General features: G+C 47.6%; 1 protein-coding gene across 1 annotated transcript; it reads right to left on the bottom strand.

Annotated features, from left to right (window-relative positions):
• Nucleotides 1-171: 171 nt before the first annotated feature.
• On the bottom strand, nucleotides 172-14665 carry LOC131134380 (uncharacterized). Its single transcript, XM_058079621.2, has 4 exons — nucleotides 14506-14665; nucleotides 4362-5810; nucleotides 3328-3795; nucleotides 172-1133 (listed from the first exon to the last, which is right to left on the bottom strand). Exons 2-4 carry the CDS (start codon nucleotides 5617-5619, stop codon nucleotides 1111-1113), a joined length of 1749 nt encoding a protein of 582 aa, XP_057935604.2. The 5' UTR covers nucleotides 5620-5810; nucleotides 14506-14665; the 3' UTR covers nucleotides 172-1110.
• Nucleotides 14666-16199: the final 1534 nt, after the last annotated feature.

The following is a 16199-nucleotide window of genomic DNA, read 5'->3' as shown; positions in this document are numbered from 1 at the left end:
CAAAGAAATGTGCTATTATTGTGACTGTTACGTAAAAGGATGAGATTATCGATACACGGATTAATGAGCACCCAATAGCGTCCCAGCCAAAGGCTCAACCCCCCCTCCATCCCACCAACTCCACCCCTGCTGGCACTCCACCATGCTGACCAAAAGAGAAGCCACAGTGAGTTTAGTTGTTAGATTTTAGTCTTTATTGTACTATTTGTTTGTTTTTTTTTCTTGACAGTTTGCTAGCAGACGTGAAAACTGGACCAACAAAACATCATCATCATCTTCATCATCATAGTCATCATGGTGATGAGAGTGATTCATGACAGTGACAGGATGTGCTCTTACAAAATAAGACAGAAGAATCAATCATAGTTTTGCCCACCACACGACAGTCTAAAACATTGAATACACAGCTGGAGACATTGCAGTGTTGCTGGGGGAGGGGGGGGTGCAGTCTTCGGGGCGGTCTATATACTGGAGCAGTCTATTTACTGGAGTCCTGTTGGACCTTCATATCTACTTGGATGGAGGGGTGCTGGGCTTGTGGGGGGGGGGGGGACTACAAAGCAAAACGGCTGTCAATATAAAACTAACAGTCTTTTTTTCTTATTTTTATGTCAATTTAAATCCACCAATCAGGGCTCGGTATAGACAGGGGTGGCGGGGATAAAGGGGTTGGAATGTTTTTTTTTTTCAACTTTACATTTCCGCATTGTTTTCTTCTCTCGTAGACAATAGAAAATGTCACACACAAACAAGCAGAGAAAACAGGAGAAACAGTGTGTGTGTGTGTGTGTATGTGTGTGTGCCAATGATGGAGGAGGGTGGGTGAATTATTGCTTTCTGAGTGTTTATTTTTATTTATTTTTTGTTCACATGAACTCTCGCTGCCGCCCGCTCCTCGTCACCATGGCGATCTGTTAACACGTGATTACTCCTTTATTTGGGAGGGAGGAGGGATGCAATCGGGGAGGTGGTGGTGGCGGTGATGGTGGTGTGGGGGTGGGGGGAGTCGGGAGTGGTTAGGAAGGAGGATTTGAGAAAGAGGGGGGAGGGGGCGGGGCTCAGAGCTCCTTGCTCAGCGAATCCCGGGCAGTTCTAATCCTCTTTGTGGCCTCACACGTTTCCCGCCTTTTTGTCTGGTGAATGATAACAGAAGACATCGAAAAGAACAAGCATTAAAAAGAATAATGATAATAATAATAATAATAAATTATAGACAGACATGGTAAAAGGTGTGCTTAAGTGCAAACCTCATTGTGCGGTTCAAAAAGTATGACATCATCACATAGCAAGCGCTCCCTTTTTTTGCCCCTCAACATTGTCCTGAACACCCTCAATAAGACCAGACCAGTGGACTCAAAAATCAAAAGGACGCGGGGGCCACTTTATTTACATTTTGCAAACGGGCTTAAAGCAATGTAATGTAGATATGCTAAGAAGTTGTGTGTGTGTGTGTGTGTATATATATACACATATGTACAGTATATGTATAGATATATACATATACGTGTGTGTATATACATGCATCTAATGATTTTATATTTTACTTATTCAGATTTCAGTAACTCTATTTCTATTGTATCGATTCACTACAGTGAAATTTCTACGCTGTAAAAAATTAACTGTTTGTGTTGTAATTGAAGTATATTTTTGCACGGTGTTCAAATTTGTTGATATGCATCCGTATATAGAGTAATCCCTCGTTTATCACAGTTCATTGGGTCCAGACCTGACCCGGATGAGTGAATTTCTGCGATAACTTTATATGGTATTTTTATTGTTAGCGCACAGATAACCCGTTTACGTCCTTATATGTTTTTTTTAATATTATTAGAGCCCTCTAGACATGAAATAACACCCCCATAGTTACCATTACACTCATGTCTTATTTTGTCTACCCCGTATGGTAAATATGTCTTTAAATGTGTTCCAGTGCTAAGGGAGCTGAGTGAGTGGCGAACAGGAAGTGACGTCTGGGGTTCCCAGTGAGGTTTAGCTTGGGTTACAGCTGCAACAGTAGCCTATGATCAGGATTATGGTGCCTGTAGGGTGATCATTAACCTGCAATGAAATCCTTTTGTTCTGGTGATCAAGTCTGGTATTTGTGTGCCTCAGCAAACCTTACCGGCACATTACTGACACCTAGTGACCACTATAGAATACTACATACGATCGCATCTTTGAATGCATCTTCTGAATGCCTTATATTTGTATTTTGTAGATTTGTATTTCCATTTAGCAATGGAAAATGGAAAATTTGGATGAAAAATGCTTAATTTGGGAAGCAATACATTATTTTTTAAACTAATAATAAGCCGTAGTCATCCATGAAACTGATTTAATAATATATTTTGAAGCCATGAAATTCGAAGCACAACGTGATGAGGGATTACTGTACTTTTACTAAATAATTTAGTATATGCCACAGGTCACTAAAAACAGCATCTGAGGGCCGCAAATGCCCCACACGCCACACTTTGGACAACCCTGGACGAGTTTAAATGCTGTGTGGTGTAAACATCAAAAAAAAGAAAGTGACGAGCAAACATGGAGCCTTTCACATGCACCGTGTGACCACGCTAAGGCTTCGTTATGCTACAGTGTAGTCACTACGCCAGCGCTTCTGATGGCGTCTTGATTCTGTTATAACTTCTCAGTGGGGGCTGAGGGCGTTGTTTTCCTGAGAGCGAGTAACCACAGCCCTATATGACTAGCTGTTTAGTTTCCTGTGTAGTAATTGTGAACAATAGCAACTGAAGCAGGAGTTATGGCAATTTCCCTCCATGGGTTGTTGGACATCTGGCAATGCTTGTCATGGTGCCAGGAAATATGGAAAAAAAAAGTTTTTTGCTCCATTGTTCTTTTTGTTTTTGCGGATTTAAAAGTGGCGCTCGGCAATGGCGACGGAAATTGTGTGCTTAAAAAAATCAACCAAATAGGTTAGCTTTTTTTGGAGGGTTTTGGCCGGTGTAGCATAATGAAGCCTTTTAGCTTGAAAGGGTTCACTCGGTTAGCTGGTCGTGCTAAGCTAACCGGCTACGTGCTCACGTGTGTGCGTGTTAGCATGCTAGCATGTGGAGGCAGCGCCGTGGCAGCCGTTCAGAGCGACGCACGGCTCCCGCTCTAACTGGTGGGCGGCCGCCGACATCACGGTGCGCACAATGGCCACCGCCGCATCTCGCAGCTCTCGCTTCCTCATCTCCTCTTCCTCCTCTCCCTCCTCCCCTAGCTCACTGCTAATGTTTGTTAGCGCCAGTCTCTTGTTAGCATCTCCTTCCTCCTCTCCACCGCCGAGCTCGTCAGAGTCCAGGTGGGCGTGACCTAACTCACCGCTGTTGACGGGCGCCGTGGCATTGATGACCTTGGCGTTGGCCTCCTCCTTGGCTCCTCCCACCTCCTTGCTCTTCTTCAGGGGGCTGCTCTTCTCCTCCACCTCCTCCTCCTCGTGCTGCGTGCCGTTCTCCTCCGCCGAACCGTTGGAACAGCCATTCTCGCCGTTGGTCACAGGAGCTTCACTCGGCGTCTGCTCCGCTCCCTTCTCCGCCTCCTTCTCCGCCTCCTTCTCACCGCCACTCTTCTCGTCTTTGTCGTTGGTCTCGTCAGTGGTTTCAGTGGTGGCGGTGGCTGCGCCCTCTGCAGCTTCCTCTTCCTCCTCCTTGGTGGCGTCGCCCAGGTCCACACTGGTGGACTTGCCTTTTCGCAAGATGAAGTTCTTGAGGGACACCGCCCGGCCGAAGTGGGACCGCTTGGCCTTCGCTGACTTTCCTTCTTTGCCCTCGTCTGTCGCGCCGTCCTCGCCTGTTTGCAAGGCAGAATAAAGTCAATCAAAACACAAATATTCCATTGTAACGTAGACATTACCATTGTGTGACCAACAAGCGGTGCACAGCTGTATCTTTAAGCTCCGCCCTACATGAGTGAACCACTGCGGGATGGAAATGAGGCTTTCGAGCAACTTAAGAGTAAACAATTTGTGAACGTTAGTGAGGAACTTGTAAGTGTCCAACATGACTAATCAGCTTCTTGACTCTTGTTTGGTGATCTTATCAGTAACATGGAAGCTCACTGTGGGGGTCTTGTTGGCTTCCTGACTGTGAAGATATGGGATTGCCTCACGGTGATGGAGATGACCTTCCTCCACGTGATCATGCCTGCGCTTGATAATGGAAGTTGGAAAGTGGTTCTACAGCCAAGATCTGCCGAGGTCTGACAAAAGTTCTTGGAGTTCTATGCTGGCTGTTGCCACCAAAGCACCCCAAATCTGCCAAGAAGCTGCTTATATACTTTTTACATGTAAGTTTTCCAAAAGAACTAAAACGCCTGCTGAATTTTGACAGGAGGTTCATGAAGTTGTAGGGTCTCACCTGAGGCAGGAGCTGCAGTGACGTCGTCCTCCCCGCTTGGGGGACACTCTGTGTTGGCACGCTTGGACTTGGGGATGACGCGCTTCTTGAAGGAGGTCCAGATCTCATTGGCGTGTTGCGTCACCGTTGCTCCTCCTGCCACTTTCTCCTCCTCGCTTCCCTCCGTCTTCTCCTCGCCGCCGTCAGTCTTGGCCTCCTCGGCCCCTCCCTCGCCCTCAGCCTCGTCAGCCTTGGCTTCCTCTGTGTCCAGCGTTTCCTCCGGCTTATCGGAGCTCCTGGTCTTGGAGCTGATGCCGACCATGGAGGTGTCCCTCTTGATGCCCTGGAAAGTCCAGGAGCGTTTGAGCTTCCACCTCTTTTGGCCCGACTCCTTGGAGTCCAACGTGGAGGAGTCGCCGCCTCCTTCTGCTCCTTCCCCGCTCTCCTCCCCACTGCTCCTCTTGTGTGCTTTGTGGGCCATCAGCTTTTTGAAGGAATGCCAGCGCTTCATATGCTTGGAGGAGGCAGCCGAGGAGGAAGCCTTCTGCTCAGCCTCTGCTCCTTCCGCTCCTTCCACACCTTCTCCAGCTGCAGCTGCACCCTCCTCTGTGGAGGCGTTGAGTGCCTGTGGGTCCTCCAGGCGGTCTAGGGACTTGGACCGTTTGGGAGCTTCAAGAGTGGCGGAGCTGCGATGGGAAAAGATCTTTGCCACAGGCCTCCTGATCAGCTCTCCTACTGAAGTCACTTTGCCTTTCTTTTCTTCCTCCTTCTTCTCCTCCTCCTTCTCTCCATTTGCCACTGCCTCCCCCTCAGCACCTCCTTCTGCTCCTCCCTCAGCCGCGGCTACCTCCTCTCCCTCTTTCTCCGCCCCCTCGGCGGTGCTCTCCTCCCCGCCTCCTGCTGGGACAGTAGGCTCCTTCTTTTTTCTGGACGCCATCACCTTGCCCAGCCCACTCTTGTTCAGGAAGGAATCCAAGAAGGAAGTCTTGTGCTCCGCACTCTCTGAGCTCTGAGGAGCTGCCGTTTCACCGCTCGATGCTCCGGCCTCCTCCTCGCCACCGGCCTCTGCCGCCTCCTCTGCCGCTGTGTCATTATTGACAGTGTCTTTGTTGGGGACAACCTCGCTGTTGACTGCTGCGCCATCTTTGTCTGGCAGCTCGTTGTTGGTGCTCTCCGAGTTCACCTGATTGGTCGCTTGCTCTGCCTCCGGCTGTTTGCTCTCTGCACTTTTCCCATCTTCCTGGACCGCGGGTGCCGCATCGGCTTCGGTCGCCGCCATTTCCGAAAGAGGGAAGAAACCGCAACAAAAGGTTTGTTCGTTCTTTCCTTCCCTGGCCTTCTACACTCCTGTTCCTCTCTTTCAGCTGATTGGTTCCTCCCGCTAGGTGGCGCTCTCAGCTCATGGAAAGTGGCATGGAGAAGACTGGTGTGGAAGGAAGCTACTCAGCATCCTACTAATCCTCCCGACTCCTGTGGAGCAGCAGAGAAAGGTAGAAGGAGTTAATAGAGGGAGACAAGCAGGGGGGAGTGTTTCTGATTGACTGGACTTTCTCCAGGTGTGTCGCTGTCTGTCTCTCACACACACACACACACGGACTCCATGAATGAGTCAGCACGTCAATGACGGTGAGTCACTGAGGCAAGCACACGTTTAGATATTCTCTGAGGGATTCGGGTGGAGACAGCATCAGGTGGGTGAGTGAGGGAGCACCAAGAGAGAGGCGTGAAGACTAACATGACGTGATCCAGACTGGCTGCCATATTGGATCTCACACCAGAACCGCAGGTGGACGTCTCAGCTGTCGTACATCCTCAAAGTGATGTAAGATTTTTGTACGGACCAAACAAAGCACCGTACATGTTGCTAACTCATTGTCTGTGCAATTTCATGAAATGGGACTGCTAAATAACCCGCCATGGGGTCAAAGAAAGTTTGTTAAAGGAGTTCCATTTTAACAGAATGCGCGGAAAGTCCACAACAGTAAGGTTCATCTATCCATTTGTCATTCATTCATTTTCTACCACTTATCCCCACAAGCATTGCGGGGGTGCTGGAGCCTATCCCAGCTGTCTTGGAGCAAAGAGGCGATGTACACCCTGGACTGGTGGCCAGCCAATCACAGGGCACATATAGACAAACAACCATTCACACTAACATTCATACCTATGGACAATTTGGAGTCGCCAATTAACCTAGCATGTCGCCATGCAAATTATTTCTCATTGTTTTTTCTACTGTAGTCTTTTTGGGTGTCTGCAACAGATTAATTCGATGTACATTATTTCCTACAAGCAAAATTGTCTTGTCTCGGAATGCACGAATAACAAAAACCAAGGCGCCGCTGTGTTGTCGTTTTCTCGTTCTTCTAAAAGGACATTTTATTGTTGACAAGCGTTACTCTGGAGTAGAGGTCAGGATGTCAGGATGGTTTGATGGATGTCTTCATAGTGCACACACACACGACAGTTAGAATCCACTCAATGGTCTTTAACAGTTGACAAAATGTCAAATGCTGTCGACAAAGTTTGCCCCAACCTTTATTGAGCCAAGGTACACATTTGACATTAGAAAAATGTCACGGCACACCACCAAACAAATGTATGAGTGGCAACAAGTGGATACACAGGTTATGTACCTTTTTGTCGTCTAGTGGAAGAATATTTAATATCTACATCGCTGGCATGGATAGATGAAAAAATATGCATTATGTTCATGTAAAGGATATAGTGGTTTTGTTATGTTGTTGTGCCGAGTGAAGGCGGCCATGACGGCAAGTGTTTGAGTTGAATAATTCATCCACCACACGTCCAAATAGTCCCAACAGTCCACACGCGAGCGCCCCCCCTTCTCGCTTTGTGTGCTTTATCATCGTTGTATCACTTTATCAGTGTCAGTCTCTGCAGGTTGCCGAAGGAGAAGAAAAGCTGACACATGACTGACAGGCAACACACGTGAAACAAACTCCTGAGGAGTACAGAGGACCGCTTTGATAGACTGATGCAGAACAAGCGTTCCCAACAGAAAGTCCCATGAAGGTGACATTTAGCTGACCTTCCAGGTGAAATTTGGAATGTGGAAGGCTGAGTGGCGGCAGCGTCCTGTCATAAAAGTCATGAGACCAGGTTAAATGGACCGGGCCTGCAGGACAGTGTCTCCACTGGGGCAGGAAGGCTCTACGGCTAATACACACGCCTCCTCAAAACTCAGCAGACTCATGACTTGAGACGCCGACATTTCACACACAAGTTAAATGGACCAGAATCGGCGTTTGGACTCGCACACCAGTGAGTCACATATATTTCTTTCAATTCAAACGTGGACTATGACTGGTGGCTACTGCAGAACATTTCTATACACACACCATCCAATCATTGCACAGCGGTGGTCCGCAGCACGAGCTTCACTGTTCAAGTCCCGTAAAAAGACAAACTAGTAAGTAAACTTTTAAAGTCTTACAAATCCACATTTTTTCTGCTTCAAAGGACAAACATGATGATGATGCAAACAGGAAGTACAAGTCCGGATGAAGGTAAAGAAATTACTTTTTGGAAATAATGATGATGATGATTATGGGCTGCACAACGACCCAGTGGATAGCGCGCAGGCCGCACAACTAGGAGACCGGAGTTCGATTCCACCCATGTCCATCTCTGTGTAGAGTTTGCATGTTCTCCACGTGCATGGGTGGGTTTTTCTCCGGTTTCCTCCCACATTCCAAAAACATGCTAGGTTAATTGGCGACTCCAAATTGTCCATAGGTAGGAGTGTGAATGGTTGTTTGTCTATATGTGCCCTGTGATATATGTGTATATCGCCTCTCGCCCGAAGACATCTGGGATAGGCTCCAGCACCCCTGCGACCCTCGTGAGGATAAGCAGTACAAAATCAATGGATGATGATGATTACAGACTTTCCTACTGCCTGCTGACACGACTGAGTTAGTGTATGAGCCGCCGTGTTGTATTGGAAGCAATTGTCAGTGTCAGTGTTGTGATAGAAGCATGCCTGGGTTCTGTGTGAAATGCCAATACCTTCCACATCTGTGGAAGCACAAGACCATGCAGTGTGCCAGCAGTACCCAACAGGTTGGACTTTAGTTTTGGTTTTCCATAGTTTGGCTGGCGACCAGTCCAGGGTGTACCCCGCCTCTCGCCCAAAGACAGCTGGGATAGGCTCCAGCACCCCCGTGACCCTCGTGAGGAAAAGCGGTAGAAAATGAATGAATAAATGAATAGTTTTCACTGTGTGTCATGTTTTGTGCTCTTATTTTGGCTTTCTGTTTCCTCTTTGGCACAAAAGACGAATGTTTAAAATTACATTAGATTGTTTAAAATTGAAGGCAAAACCTACTTACAGAGCTTGTTGTTCTGTGGAGCACGAGGTCTCACTTGTGATCCGATTTCTTATTTTTATGCCAATATCAGCTATCCTAACCACCCTCAATAGTTGAATTCCCATGTTTTGTTTGTTTAAATTACAATTAGAAAGGAGTAGGTCAGTATTGTGATTGCCATTTCTGGTAAGTGTGTGAAGTGTAAGTACATAAGTGGGCGAATTGAAGCACAACTGTAGACTGAGGTGTCCTTCTTGTCGTCGTTGTTGTAGTTGTTGTTGTTGTTGTCATTGCGATGGATTAGAGGCGCCGCGCTCCAGCAGCTTCCCGCCCTCGCAGGGAAGGTCGGACCTTTTAGTGTGGCGGCTTTAAGCGCTGCTCTAATCCAGCGCCAGGAGAGCAGCCAATTTCAAATGGGTTCACGTCTCGGCTTGACTGTTTCAGGACCTCTCGTGCTGCCTTCGTCATATGCCTTGTGCTTCACTAGGGGGCGCCATTCGGTTGGCAGCATCACCCAAAATGGAGAATGTGCCAATAAAAAGTACAGGCCAGGTTGTCATGGTGATGAATCAGCTTTTGATAAGAAGCGACCCATTTGGCCCGCATGTCAAACTCCTCACTTCCTGTTTCTATTTCAGGATTATCTTTGGAAGCGCAACAACTTCCAGTGCTGTTGTTTACGGGCCGGGCCGCACTGAAACCTGAGGGCGACCCACCTTGGCCCCTGACCTCTGACCCTTCAGTGTTGCAGGTCAAGAGGAAAGCGGATTTGCCGCGCAGGCTGCGGTGAAGATGACACTACAAGCAAGCCAGTTAAATCCATCAGTGGATCAACACAGACCGCACGCAACGCTCGCCCAGGTTACCACGTGAAGTACGCCATCATCATCATTATCAGTGTCAACATTGTCATCATCATCATCATCGTCCTGCTGCTATGATACTTGGATGGAAACCTCTGGAAGGACGACAGTGGACACACTGGGTTCTGTTCATGTGAGAAGAGTCCAAGTTTAGCACCACACACCTCGTTAATCAATTAACTGTCCCTAAACAGGATTGTTTACGTTGGCCTTCGTTAGAGCCGCCATCGAGCACCAAAACAAACCTGCCAGCTAATGACGACAACTACACACCAACAACTACAACACAACTACAATAGAGCATGACGACAACACAGATACGCTATAAGACAACTACTATACAACATGATTACAATACAGCACGACTGCTACACACCAACACAACTACAATACAACACTATTACAACATACCTACACTACAACACAACTACAATACAATACGATTACAACATACCTACACTACAACACAACTACAATACAACATGATTACAATACAGCACGACTACTACACACAACACAACTACAATACAACATTACTTCAACACATACTACAACACAAGTACAATACATGATTACAACACACTACTACAACACAACCAACAACGCACCTTCAACTACACTTGCAATACAACACACCAACTACAGCACAGCTGCTGTATAGCACAACTACATCACACCTATAACTACGACATAAATACAACACGACTACAACACAACTGCAGTACAAAAGACTGCAGCACAACTACTCCACGACGACAACCACAACACAACTACAATACAACACACCTGCAACTGCAACACATCACAACAAAACGCCTATACAACTGCAGTACAACACAACTACAACACACCTAAAACTACACCTGCAATACAGCACAACTACAACACATCTACAACAAAAACTGCAATACCACACAGCTGCAACTACAACAAAACTCCAATACCACACGACAACACCACCACTGCAATACATTCCTACAACACACCTACAGCTACAACACGACTACAATACAAAACGATTCCAACATGACTACAACACAACTGCAATACAACATGACTGCAACATGACAACACACCTATATCACAACTACAATACACAATGATTCCATCATGCCGACAAGGCAATGTTTTACTGTCTTTCTTTTCTGTTGAAGGCTGTAGAAGAGCATGTGTACATCAGGTGTAATGTCACCGCCTGTTGGCCTGGCATGCATATTACACCGCTTTCACTTCTTTTCCCCCTGTGCATTTTGACGTTGTCGTCTGTATGTGAAACTTTTGGCTGCGGTTCATGTCACGTGGTTGCGGCGTAAACCGACAACGCTACAGCCCCGCTGTGTGTTGCCGTGGTAACAGGATTTACTTGAGTCATTCAACATGACGACAACGATGACAACATAAAGGAGAAGAAGAAGGTGTTGAGAAGGTTGGTGGGTGGGACTGTGGTGGTCAGCAGCGTGCAGTGAAAGGAGCAGTGTCCATAGCGACGTGCTATTATGGGTTGCCAGCTGAAGGCACCATGGGAGTCTTCTATAGAGCCTCAGCTTGCTCCTTCAACAGAGAGGCCCCTTCATGTCCTTTCATCCTCCTCTTCCTCAGACACAGACCATCCTTTATCTGCCCATCATGTGCTCGCTCTCGCTTCTCTCTCCTCCAGCCTGACCCTGTTTTCTCCAGCCAGCAGCAGGAGGGGGTGGGGGAGCACATGCACAGTGAGAGTGAAGGGGAAAAGGCTGATTTGGAGGCTAAATATTTGATCCATGGCTACGCTAGTGTCTGTAGCTTAATACCCTTTGGATGTTATCTCATAAGTCTGTGCAGCTTTTTCCTGCTCAAATAATCTCTACATCTCAACTCATCCTCCTCACGTCTGCTGGCTGAACGTGGGCACGTGCAGCACATGACATTTTCATCTGTCAAGACGTCATTCATGGTTTCCAGGGGTGAAGGTTCATCATTTCTTAGGAGTCGGTGATGGCCAAGTGGCTGCATCCCGTCAGTCAATCATTCTATCACATGCTGTCAATCATCACCTAACCATCAAAGTTTAGGACTAGTACTTTCTCATGTCAGGGATACTAACCTGCGATGAAAGAAATGTCAACACAACACACTAGAACAGCATGTTCTCATTTTCTCATCTCCTCATTTTGTATCTGAGTGTTTGATGACCTCCAACATGTCCTTCATCACTTCGTACAACATCTTCATCTCTCCTCAAACGTGATTGCTCCACAGCGTGGTCTCATCCACCTTCTCATTCTACTCTTGCGATTTCAACCTCACTCCTCATCTCTCAACAATCTCGCCCTTGTCCTCCTGCCACAGGCGCCATCTTCCTCCAACATCACTCCTCATGCTCCTCATCACAAACATCCACCGGCTCATCTGTCTGCATCCTTATTCCAAACAAATACCTTCTCATTAGCCTCTTCTCACGTCTCATGGTCGCTGATGTTGTCTCATATTCTCTCACTCTGTCCCATGCCCTCCCCTGCCGTGTCATGCTTTCTCGTGTTCTGTTGTGTTTTCTCATGCTGTCATTTTCTCTAGCATTCTCTCATGCTGTCTTGTGTTCTCTCATGTCATGTCTCAGACACACATCCGCCAACTCATCCATCTGCGCCCTCATTCCAAACTCATTCTCATTATCCCCTCACGTTTCTCATTTGATGTAGCTCTCTCATGGTCTCTTATGTTGTCTCATATTCTCTCATTCTCATGCATCCTCCTTCCAAATAAACACTTTCTCATTAACCCTTCACATTTCTCACTTGATGCACCTCTCTCATGGTCTCTCATGTTGTCTCATATTCTCTCACGCTCATGCATGCTCCTTCCAAATAAACACTTTCTCATTTGATGTACATACCTCTCTCATGGTGTCTCATATTCTCTCACTCTCATGAGTGGCTCTCGTGGCGTATCATGCAGTCTGAGACGTGAGACAACATGAGAGAATGAGGTTTGTGTTTGGAATGAGGATGCAGACGGATGAGTCACTGGATGTGTGTGACGAGGCACGACATGAGACAAGACAGCACAAGAGAACATGAGAAGACACAAGAAGATAGCATGAGACATCCTCTCATGTCGTCTGACTCATCCGTCTGCATCCTCATTCCAAACACAAACCTCATTCTCTCACGTTGTCTCATGTTCTGTTGTGCTCTCCTCAAGTAGTCTCATGTCATGCCTCATCACACTCATCCACTGATTCATCTGTCTGCATCCCCATTCCAAACACAAACCTTATTCTCTCATGTTGTCATGTGTTGTCTGATGTTGGCTAATGTTCTCTCATGTTGCCATGTATTCTCTCATGTGTTGTCTTATGCTGCTTCATGTTCTCTCATTCTCTCACGGGATGACTTGGACACAAACAATGTTGCACGAACATATGCTACTACTACTACTACTACTTTCTCATGAAGAAGAAGATGAAAAAAGAAAGTAGGTACCATGTTATCCACTGAACATTTGTTAACTTTCTGCTGCTGCTTTGCTAATGTTTCTCCTTCTTGTGCTGTGATTGGCTGAAACCGACCTGGCGATCATCTGGCAGACCCTTCTACTGCCACCAAGAGACACCTGAGACACCTACTTCCAGGTCAGAACTCTGATGCTCAGCTAATGAGTCACCACAACATCTAATGACGTCTTCTATTGACAAAGTCCACATTTCCTCATCTGCTTCCTTCACTCACATTTTTCCTTGTGTCCTTGTGTCCACAAGTCATGTAGAAGTTCATCTTTTGTTTTGAAGTCTTTAAAGAGTGTGCAAATCATTCTAACGTGGGGAGGGGGTCATGCTAGACACAGCAGGTGCTCCAGCCTGCTGAAGAGAGAATTTGCATTTCTAATCAGCCCCCGCCCCCCCATTTCCACACACACCCCTCTCCCCTTCCCTCCATTTCGGGGGCAAAGCAACTTCTAACATGGCGACGATGTGTTTGGATGTCAATGAACGATGCTCATGAAGTCACTGGAGAACTTCCATCACTGCTGCTCGCACAACACATGCAGCACAGCAATACAACACGAGTACTACAACTAGTACTAATACTACAAATAGTACAAATACAAGTGATGGTGGGCACAAAATGGGCGGGAAGTATGTGGAAGGGGGTTGGGGGGTTCTCAGTGAATTTGTCATTGAACAAAACAAGTGAAGCGCCAAATTCCCAACAAGCAGCCTCCTTGTCTATTGTGTGTGTGTGTGTGTGTGTGGGAGGGGGGGCTTCATGACGCCCCCCATGACCCTAGAGCATCAAACAATTATAACATATATAGTAATAAGAAATCATATTTCAACATGTTTGTCTGCTTGATAGAAAATGGCTGAGACCCCCCTCCTCAACGCGTCAACCCCCCCCCAACACACACACACACGTCTCCCCGCCCCCCTTTGCATCGCTCAGTCTTTGTGCGCGCACACGGGGTGTCATTTTTGGCTTCATTCTGTTTTTGGGTTTTTTTTTCTGGGGGGGGTTGCATTTTGTTGTCGAGGCGCGCAGACAAGTTCATGCGTGTGCGGGATTTCAGCTGCCTTGTGCACACGCTGCCGCTAACACACATAGACACGCACGCGCATGTATGACAGACCCACACGTGCAGGATGGACAAGAAAAGCATCCACTCTGTGCTCCCTGCACACACGCACACGCACAAACACACGTTTTGCCAGACACCCCCCCCCCACCACCACCACTCCCCACCCCCATTGTGCCCTTCCGTCGCCCGCGCCAAAAAGCCCCTGTGGGCATCAGTGGACCACCAGAAGGTCTTCTGCAGCGACGGAGTCTTCTAGAAGCTTCCCGCTTCGTGCACGTTGGTCGCCATTAAACATCACAAGGACCTGTAGCCTCACCTGCTCCCCCCCACGACACCCTCCTACTCCTCTAAATGGTCGCGTGCATGGGTCTGGGAATAAGCATTAGAAAAGAAAAAATAAAATGAGAAACTAACCTCCTTCCGTGCGTGTAAATCCGTGTGCACAAAGATAATAAGCTGCAAAAGACAAGACGACACCGCCGAGAAATCCTCCTAGACGTCCTCTCTCTCCCTCTGTCTCTGTCTCTCTGTCTCTGTCTCCCTCTCTCACCCCCCTTCTATCGCTCGCTCTCTCCTCCCCCTCCCTGCGTGTACGCCCCCCCCCCCCCCGCAAAAATGTCTCTCAGTGTCCTAATGGGCGTGAGGGGTCTCACAGCAGGACATCAGCAAGTCTAACACGCGTGCATGGGACACCTTCTCCTATTGTTGCCCTTAGCAACCGTGAGGACTATCACCGCCCCGCCCCTCACCAATTTAAACCTTATCTCTCCATATGGTGGAGGGAGGGGGGGGGCAAATAATCTCCAGGATGTGAATGTGCTTGTGAGACGTCCACGCTAAAAATGCAAGAAGAACCCCCCCCCCCAATGGCTGCTCCATTCACGTCATTGTGTGCGTGTGTGTGCGTGTGTGTGCGTGTGTGTGTGTGTGTGTGTGTGTGTGTGAGCAGCAGAACAATAGGGCCAAAGCATCAGGCTGAGTAAGAAAAGGTGGGGGGGTTGGGGGGGTGTTGCCAGTCTTTCAATAGGAACTGAAAAATCTCCCACAATTCCACTCTGAATGTCTTGGTTCACATCATGTGTCCACAATCTCTAAATGTCTCCATGAGTGCTAAATGTCCACTGGGGACGTCTGATGACACTATTCTAGTTTCACCACCTGTCACTTTGTGTTTGTGTCCACATGTGAGAGCCGAAGACTCAACTTTAATGAGGTTTTACTTTCACGACATCGGTTGTCTCATGTCCCCTCTTGGCTCTTGTCCATCCTTCATGGACGAGCCAGATGTCAGATGTGAAGATGAACATGTGGCCGTCTTCCTGCAGCACCACTGCGAGCGGACAGGCAGGACCACAGGACAAACAGGAAGACATGACGAGGACAGAGGACATGTTTACCACTGTGGCGTTGTTTGATTTCACATGACAGCTGGCATCGCTCCTCTTTTCCTTCCTTCCTTCCTGGAGGATGATGATGATGATCAGGAGGAGGAGGAAGGATGAAAACATGATGAGGTAACAGGATGATGAGAATGATTATGATGAAAATGAGAATGATGATGGGGCCGCACAGTGATAGAGTGCTTAGCGCGTAGCTAGGAGACCTGGGTTCGATGGGCTCGGCCATCGCTGTGTAGTTTGCATGTTCTCCCCGTGCATGCGTGGGTTTTCTCCGGGTACTCCGGTTTCCTCCCACATTCCAAAAACATGCTAGGTTAATTGGCCACTCCAAATTGTTATGATTGGTATGAATGTGAGTGTGAATGGTTGTTTGTCTATATGTGCCCTGTGATTGGCTGGCCACCAGTCCAGGGTGTACCCCGCCTCTCGCCCGGAGACAGCTGGGATAGGCTCCAGCACCCCCTCGACCCTTGTGAGGATAAGCGGTAGAAAATGAATGAATGGATGGATCCGAATGATGATGACAACAGCATGATGATTATGATGATGTTGAGGAGAATGATGATAAAGGATGATATCAGGTTGATGACTATGGTGATGATGATGAGAATGTCGAGGAAGGCTTAGAACAGGACGATGATTATGATGAAGAGGAGGATTGGGGCAGGATGTGAACAGGATGAGGATGAGTAGGAGAATGATGAGGAT

This window comes from Doryrhamphus excisus, linkage group LG8, assembly GCF_037039965.1.
Source record: "Doryrhamphus excisus strain RoL-2023G ecotype Guam linkage group LG8, RoL_Dexc_Guam_v1.1, whole genome shotgun sequence".
In the NCBI taxonomy this organism is placed as follows: Eukaryota; Metazoa; Chordata; class Actinopteri; order Syngnathiformes; family Syngnathidae; genus Doryrhamphus; species Doryrhamphus excisus.
This window is presented reverse-complemented; position numbering and strand designations above follow the sequence as displayed.

Excerpts from the sequence above, each read along its gene's own strand:
- LOC131134380 (XM_058079621.2), bottom strand. The coding sequence starts at position 5,619 with ATGGCGGCGACCGAAGCCGATGCGGCACCCGCGGTCCAGGAAGATGGG. Across the intron at positions 3,796-4,361 it reads CACTGCAGCTCCTGCCTCAG|GCGAGGACGGCGCGACAGAC; the intron begins GTGAGACCCTAC and ends CCTTGCAAACAG. Across the intron at positions 1,134-3,327 it reads CACGGCGCCCGTCAACAGCG|ACAAAAAGGCGGGAAACGTG; the intron begins GTGAGTTAGGTC and ends ATCATTCACCAG.